The following is an 8,038-nucleotide window of genomic DNA, read 5'->3' on the forward strand; positions in this document are numbered from 1 at the left end:
AATACTATGTTACTTTACAGTGTAAAAGTAGTAATTTAGACTAATGTCATATGCATCACACTAGTATAAGTTACTTGTCACTATGACCAGCCTTAACACAAAATACCCATCAAGTTGTTGTTATTTTCAGACTATTTGTTAAGATTATGATGACATTTAGTATAAATTTTGAACCGTGGCACCCCCAAGCCTGCGATTCTAGGTCCGCAAATGACCAGAAGGGTGGTCCTTGCCCATGGCGAAGTGAAAGTGAGGAGAAAATTCTGGTCCATCTAGCGTGCGCAGAAAATGATGGCTTTAATGATCTAAATGCTCTTATATTAGTTGACAGAGGGAGTACATACAAAAGCTTTTGCAGATGTGCCTAATTAAAACAGAGGAAATAATATAAATATATACTCCTATTTGCATGTCTTGAAATATTTTTTTTTATAAAATGCTTGAGCTTAATTTACATCAAATTCCCACGAAATAAGGAATGTGAGGGTGCAGTCATTTGTTTTGTACTGGATGTGAGAATGTAGTTATTACCGACGTGAGAAAAAGGGGCCGGGGTCAGGTCCAGCAGCACTTACTTGGGCCGAATGAGTTACGACAGCCCGGTAGCCAGGCCTTGTGCGGCCCGTCTTGCTCCGACGGCGACGGCGAAGCGGATAAGGCCACCCACCGCTCCCGCCACGGCGAGCCAAAGCTGCGCTCTTCCGCTCCAATGGCGTCGGCGTGCCCCCGCCCGCTCTTCCTCTCATTCCCCAAGTCACCGGCGCCGCCGCTCGCCGTCCCCGCCAAGCACCACCCGTCCGCCTCCGTCTCCCTCTCCACCCGCGCGCGCGCCGCCTCGTCCAGCGCTGCTCCATCCCCTTCGCCATCTCCTCCCTCGGACGGCGTCGGCCCCGCGGCGCCGACGCGGGGCGACGTGTACCTGGGGCGGCAGCTCGCGGCCGCGGCAGGCGCCCGCACGCGCGCGCCGGAGGAGGATGCCGAGAGGCGCCGCCGCCGCAAGGAGAAGCGGAGGGCCCTGGCCAAGAAGACGCCCTCCGGCGTCGCCTGCTGCTACGGCTGCGGCGCCCCGCTTCACACCGGCGAGGAGGGGTCCCCCGGCCACGTCGAGCCCGCCACATACGACCTGGTAAGCAGGCACCCACGGGCTCAGCTCGCTGCCATTTTCAGCGTGTTCATCGGCTTATCAGATCAGAGGAGTAAAAAAAATGTTCTCTTTCGCCCGTCGTCGCCGTCATCAGTGCAAATTTTGATGCCAAATCACACCCTGACGGCTCATGTAGTATGTGCACTACAAAATGAAGTTCTAAGTAACGATTCGTGTATTTTGGACATTACAACGTCAACGTCGTCACTAAAATCTTGACTGTATGATTAGTTGATTACTGGACATGACAACATTGTCTTGTTTGTATCCTGTGTGAGCAGAAGAAGAGGCACAACCAACTGAAGACGGTGCTATGCGGAAGGTGCAAGCTGCTGTCACACGGGCACATGGTGACCGCCGTCGGTGGCCACGGCGGTTACCCCGGTGGCAAGCAGTTTGTTTCGGCAGAGGAGCTAAGGGAGAAGCTGTCATACCTCCGCCACGAGAAAGCGTTGATCGTGAAGCTGGTAAACAGCTCGGGCTGTCGCACCCCAATCGATCGGTTGATGCATACTTGGTTTACTTGCTTGTGCATTTTCTTGCCCTCATCATTTTGGGTGCTGTATATATGAATGTAGGTTGACATAGTTGACTTCAACGGGAGTTTCCTGGCGCGCATACGCGATTTCGCCGGCGCTAATCCCATCGTGCTTGTGATAACAAAGGTTCATTTCGTACATTGTCGAGTGCTCGGTACTGTTACCGCTCTCACATAACTGAAGAAGCTAGCTGTTCTGTAGGTTGATCTCCTTCCTAGAGACACAGATTTGAACTGCATTGGCGATTGGGTCGTGGAGTCTGTTGTTAGGAAGAAACTCAAGTGAGATTTTCCACCCCCGCTGGGTTTTCGTTTCTATTTCGTCAGGTCTTTGCCTAACTGACAATTATTATTTTGCATTGCGTGCGTAGTGTCCTTAGCGTCCATTTGACAAGTTCGAAGTCGTTGGTCGGCATCACTGGTGTTATATCAGAGATTCAGCAGGAAAAGAAGGTCGGCTTGTTATCCACTTACTGTCTAGCTATTCTTGTTGGCTGTTGACTTCTCATGCACAATCCTGACTACTTCCTCATTATTTCTTATCAGGCCCGAGATGTGTATATACTGGTAAGTATTTTTAACTCATTACGACCGAGGCATAAATATCACATTGTGCTGTCCTGTTTTGCGAATTGTGTTTCAAAACGCAATTCATGCCTGTCATTTGTAAAAAATAATAAATATACAAGGAAGATGGAAGATCCAAAATCATGTTAGGTCCTTTACATGTTTGGATGGCTTATGGTCCTCACAAAATAAAAAGAGTAGGATGATGGTCATATCTACCTCATTTGCTTTTTCATTATGCACATTGAATGATTACAATAAAGACAAATCCGAACAGTATGAGTAACATGCCTGCTTATTGCCTACTGTAGTTATATCTGACAATCTGATGCGTTTATACATTGTTACAGGGTTCAGCAAATGTTGGGAAATCTGCATTTATTAGTGCAATGCTAAGTAGGCCCTTAAATTCTTCCACCACCCTTTTGGTGATTATCTGGTCTATTTTTGTTCATTCATATCTTCATCGTGCTAATGGTTGGAGATTGCTGTTGTAGAAACAATGGCATATAAAGATCCAGTGGCAGCTGCAGCTCAAAAATACAAGCCAATACAATCTGCTGTTCCTGGAACAACCTTAGGCCCTATTCAGATCGAAGCATTTTTAGGAGGAGGGGTATGCTTCTACTTTTTTTTAAATTCAGATATGTATACTACTTTACATGTGAACCTAGTGTATCATCATTATTGATGTGCTGTAGCTGTCAGAGAATCCAATATAATCCTGCTTACATGCTAAACAAAATGCTGCTCACCTAGACAATTAGATAATTAGATGCCTTAAATCTCCATACATAATGTATATCCTTAACACGTTCTAAAAATAATTTAAATGACAAGGATAAGTGCCTATATTTTTGTTCTTCTGTGGTGTCCAGTTTGGACCTTAATATTGTTTAATCTATGCATGACAGAAATTATACGACACACCTGGAGTCCATCTTCACCATAGACAGGCAGCAGTTATCCACGCTGATGATCTGCCTTCTCTTGCACCACAAAGTCGCCTAAAGGGGCGATGTTTTCCTGTATGTATACCTTGATCTGCAAAATCCATGTTACTTTCACAAAATTTCCACACTAATCTCTTTCTTCAGACCATAATGTTATGTTCAGGCTAATGATACAGATGTTGGATTAAGCGGGAATACGTTGTTCTGGGGGGGACTTGTCCGTATCGATATTGTTAAGGTACCTAAATGCTCTCCAAATTTCAGTACTGATAATTTTCCATTTTTCTCAATGTCACTCGTAAATTAGTAGCCAGTAAGTGATAATCAATAAATCGCCAGGCTCTTCCACGCACACGGCTAACATTCTATGGACCAAAGAAGCTAAGTATTAATATGGTCCCCACCACAGAAGCAGATGAATTTTATAAGGTATGTGGCTGTTCCATGATTTTGATTTTCTTCTACTTAGAAGTAATAATCTATTTCTTCTTTCAAAATTTATTTACAAAACTTCATTGCATTTGTGAAATGGAGTTGTTTCCTTATTTAAGCTTTATTCGTCTCAAAGAAAGAGTTCCATGGCATGTAACCTCATCTGCTAAATCTAGCTTTTGGTGATGTGCCATCTTTGTTTTGCTGGGTGGAGGTATTTTGGATGAGGATTTAATGTGTGCTTTCATTTCAAACAAAATTGAACCCGTTGTCTTTTTCTTTTCATTTTCCAGAGAGAAGTAGGAGTTACATTGACTCCCCCAACCGGCCAGGAGAGAGCTGAAGGATGGTGTGGGCTTCAGGGCGTTCGCGAATTGCAGATAAAATATGAAGAGCTTGATAGGTAATGTTTGCAAATAACATTGGGGTCTTGCTTTGCAGCAGTCATTTGTTCATTTGTTGGTCGGTACCAGGGTATTAGTGCTTTAGTATTTGGCACTAATACGTTATCTTCATGACAAGCAACCATATATAACACTCTCTATATAGGAGCATTTTCGTTTATTTCAACATTTTACACCCTGAATGATTTATTGGCACCTTCTTTCCTGCGCAGGCCTGCTAGTGACATTGCGATATCTGGACTCGGATGGATCGCGGTTGAACCACTTGGTGTGCCATCTAGCGACCCTGATAGCAGCATTGAGGAAGAAGGCGGCGGCAGTGGCGAGTTGCATTTAAGAGTACATGTACCCAAACCAGTCGAGGTCTTTGTCCGTGCCCCACTGCCCGTCGGTAAAGCAGCATCACAGTGGTACCGGTACCAGGAGCTGACGGAGGTAGAAGAGGAGCTGAGACCTAAGTGGCATTACTAATGTTGCGGTTGCCAAATGCCTATTTTTGGTCTTTGTGTATGCTGCTGTCGCGCTGGAGCAGCTCTGCGTGATCCAGTTACAGTTACGCCCCGACATTATGTTTCTTGGATGATCTGATAGGGAGATGAATTCATAGTTCTAGCTTAGGATCAGCTGATGAAAACGATTCAGGAAACCTCTAGTGAAATGTTGTGGTTACACTTGTTGCATATATATGAAACTATTTCACCGCTGCCTTGTCATGTTTCATAGATAGTTATTTTGTGCAAAGAGTGTACCAAATTCAATTGTTGCCACGTATAATATCATGTTGGGGCTTAAATGACAGTTTATTAAACACGTGAAGAAGAAAACATACATCTTGCAACAATGGAAAGTTTTTTTCTTTTTGCAATAAACCAACCCACCCCTGCCTTATGTGATCAAATCCATGGTATCATAGAACTCGTATTACGTCGGGGACCTTTGACGGAAAAGAAATTACAATGAGATCCCTAAAGGACGTGTGGGGAATGCCGGACATGCGGCGGAAGATACTGCCTGAGCTGCCACGAGAGCGCCAAGGAAAACATGTTTTAGAGCATCTGCGGCATGCACCGGGGCCCTTCTATCCTAGCCATGCATTCCCCGCATCGTGATTTGTGCAAATACTCCCTCCGTTCCTAAATATAAGACCTTTTAGAGATTGCACTATAAACTACATGTGGATGTACATAGACATATTTTAAAGTATAGATTCACTCATTTTACTCTGTATGTAGTCTTCTATTAAAATCCCTAAAAGGTCTTATATTTTGAAACGGAGGGAGTACATTTTTTTTTGTTTCTGTCACATAGAACATGTCTTGAGGTCCAAACCTTTGCAGAATAACAAAGCTTTCTAACTAGAATCTAGGATAAAACTTTTAGATTTTTTGATACAATATAAATAAACAAAATAAGTTTTATTTGATTAAAAAATCTTATTTTCAGTATTTATGTCGGACCAAAAATTCTGAAAGATTTATCCTAGATTCTAGTTAGAAAGCTTTGCCGCGTTGTAAGTGTTTGAACTTTTCAAGACATGTTCAATACAAAAGAAATAAAAAAATATAAAAAGTTAGTTGTGTCGCACAGATCTTAAAACGACATTGAAGAGTCAGGATAAAAAGACCCGGGTGCACGTGCTCAAAAAATCTGCATCCAAAGCGACAACCACATACCATCTGTCTCCGAGGTCCCACCCCACATACTAACACACAGGAATCCGCCAGCACCATCCTGCCCCACCTCATATCCTCCTGGAGAAAAAGCACCATAAAAAAACGAACACTGTGGCGCCCCCGACTCCAGAGTCGGGGCAAAAAGCAGCCATGACGGGAAGACATATAAAGCACACTATCATTTCTCTCTCGAGTTGCATCCATGTTTTTGCTTACATCTTTACCTAATAATAAAGAGGCTATCGCTTCCGTCGGAAAACCCACCGAGGTGATTTTACAAAAAAACCCTTACTGTTTATGACATTAAACTCGTAGTATATATTAAATATTTTTTAAAATACTCATATCTTTTAAACCGTAACTTCAAATTTAACATATTATACATGGAATTTGATTAGAAAAATATGTAGAATTTAAATATGATATTATTTTATCTGTTAAACGTTTAATAAAAATACTATCTAGGGTGCAATCTTAATAAATAAGTCATTATTCGTCTTTCTTTCATACCGGTACTCATCCGGGTTGGGAATGAACACGTCAACAAAATCAGGATTAGAGATGAAACTGAAGGTCACTTGACTGACTCTTTGTACGTATTAAATCTACATGCAAGCCGTGTTAAAATAGAAGACCTGCGAAATTTTGAACTGCATTTTTGTAGGATAAGACCATCTTTATTTGTATCGTAACTATAAATTCTCAAATTATAGACATTTTTTACAAATTAAGAGCGTGTGCCGTGTGGTATTTCTTTCTCCCGTTGCAACGCATGGGCCCTTTTGCTAGTAAGTTCTCATAAGCTTAGAGCATATACAACCGGACGCTCCAAACCCTCCTCAAATAGCGTTCCGTCACAAAAAAGTTAATCCAGCCAGGCGCATCAAACGGGCCTCAAATGATCGTACCTCATATCGAGCGGACCTCAAATGACCGTGCTGACCGGCACCCCTCATATCCAGCGGACCTCAAATGACCGTGCTGACCAGCACCCCTCATATCCAGCCCAAATATGGAGCAGATATAGGAGCGCCCAAGCATGCCCGCCACGCCGCCCTGGCCCATGGTGGCCCGCATCGACTCCACATATATTCGTCCCCATCCATTCGTCGGACCAAACTCTAGCCCCTTCACTTCACTTACCTTCACTCCCATCCGTCACCCAAGCTCACCTTCGGTGATGTTCTGCCTTCTCCGGCATGTTGGGCAGCGTGTCTGAATATCCATCGACTGGGTGTCATCTCGTGCGGGTTGGAGAAGGCAATAGCGGTTCGCATTGCACTCTGTCGCTCTAATGTCTACTATACAACTTTATTCTTTGTAGTGCCCCAGATGTAAACCTTGCCATATTTGGAACCTATTGCATGTGGGTCCACCTTGTCAGTGATTTGATGTTTTCAATTGTGCCATGACTTCATGTGATGTCCTTTGTATTTTTCCCTTCCTTGCATGCATGCATGTCATATCATCTCTTCCATGCATATTTATGTCTTTGTGTGTGCAAAGGTGGTAGTGGTGATGTGGGTTCTTGTGAGTTCTTGTGATGTGCTTGCATTTGTGTTGTGGTGAGAGTGGAAGTGGTGTTGTGGTGTTGGAACTTTGCAAAAACCCTTTGACTACAAACCCCTCTCTCTCTCTATTATCCCCTAGCCCAATATTTACTTGATCCTTCTTTGTTAAATGTCCATGTTTTAGGATATTTTGTAGTGATTGTGAAGGTAGGCATTTGTTGTTTTAAGCTTTGTTTGAGAGGTGCTATATATTCACAAAACAGTGGCATAAATGCTGTTTTGTAAATATTTGCTTGTCACTAAAATTTCTTTTCTATTTTATTCAAATAGGTCATAATTCCTTATGACCAGGGGCATTTTTGTTTTGTTTTTAACCCCAACAGAATTGCCATTTGTTTTAAATCCTTTTATGTGTTTGTTTAAATTAATAAAAAAACCTCAGGGCCCCCTCCTCTATCTGTCGCCAGTGGCACTACCTTCCGCACGGCCCAGCCCATTTCTCCCCTCGCTCATGCGCGCGGCGCTTCTTCCTCCTCCCTTTCCAGCGAGGCAGGTGGCCCCACCTGTCATCCTCTCATTTCCCTCCCCTCTGCTCCGCCGAGAGGAGCGAGAGCACATGGGCGACAACACGCCCTCGCCTCCTCCTCTCGCGCTATATAGTTCCTTGGCGTCCGTGCAGACACGCTAGGGTTCCTCCCCGCCGCCGCTCTGTCCAGATCTCGACCCCCCTCTCTCTCTCTCTCGTCGCAGCAAGGTGAGAGTCGCTCGGATCCGCCATGGCCGACGGGTGAAGGTCGTCGTCGTCGTCGTTCTGCT

At 44.0% G+C, this 8,038-nt stretch overlaps 1 protein-coding gene across 1 annotated transcript; it reads left to right on the plus strand.

Annotated features, from left to right (window-relative positions):
- The first annotated feature begins 676 nt into the window (after positions 1–676).
- LOC123403463 (putative nitric oxide synthase) lies at positions 677–4,746 on the plus strand. The gene is made up of 13 exons (XM_045097402.1): positions 677–1,126; positions 1,426–1,611; positions 1,723–1,809; positions 1,885–1,964; positions 2,054–2,135; positions 2,229–2,249; positions 2,600–2,645; positions 2,747–2,865; positions 3,164–3,277; positions 3,366–3,440; positions 3,542–3,631; positions 3,928–4,037; positions 4,251–4,746. The coding sequence occupies exons 1-13, from the start codon at positions 710–712 to the stop codon at positions 4,507–4,509; spliced, it is 1,686 nt and encodes a 561-aa protein (XP_044953337.1). The 5' UTR covers positions 677–709; the 3' UTR covers positions 4,510–4,746.
- Positions 4,747–8,038: the final 3,292 nt, after the last annotated feature.

The sequence above is a fragment of the Hordeum vulgare genome, chromosome 6H (genome assembly GCF_904849725.1).
Source record: "Hordeum vulgare subsp. vulgare chromosome 6H, MorexV3_pseudomolecules_assembly, whole genome shotgun sequence".
Taxonomy (NCBI): Eukaryota; Viridiplantae; Streptophyta; class Magnoliopsida; order Poales; family Poaceae; genus Hordeum; species Hordeum vulgare.

What these genes read in the sequence shown, in the direction of transcription:
- LOC123403463 (XM_045097402.1), top strand. Translation starts at nt 710, where the DNA reads ATGGCGTCGGCGTGCCCCCGCCCGCTCTTCCTCTCATTCCCCAAGTCA. An exon ending in CCCGAGATGTGTATATACTG is followed by an intron (nt 2,250 to 2,599) that starts GTAAGTATTTTT and finishes ACATTGTTACAG; the next exon opens with GGTTCAGCAAATGTTGGGAA. An exon ending in AAGCATTTTTAGGAGGAGGG is followed by an intron (nt 2,866 to 3,163) that starts GTATGCTTCTAC and finishes TATGCATGACAG; the next exon opens with AAATTATACGACACACCTGG.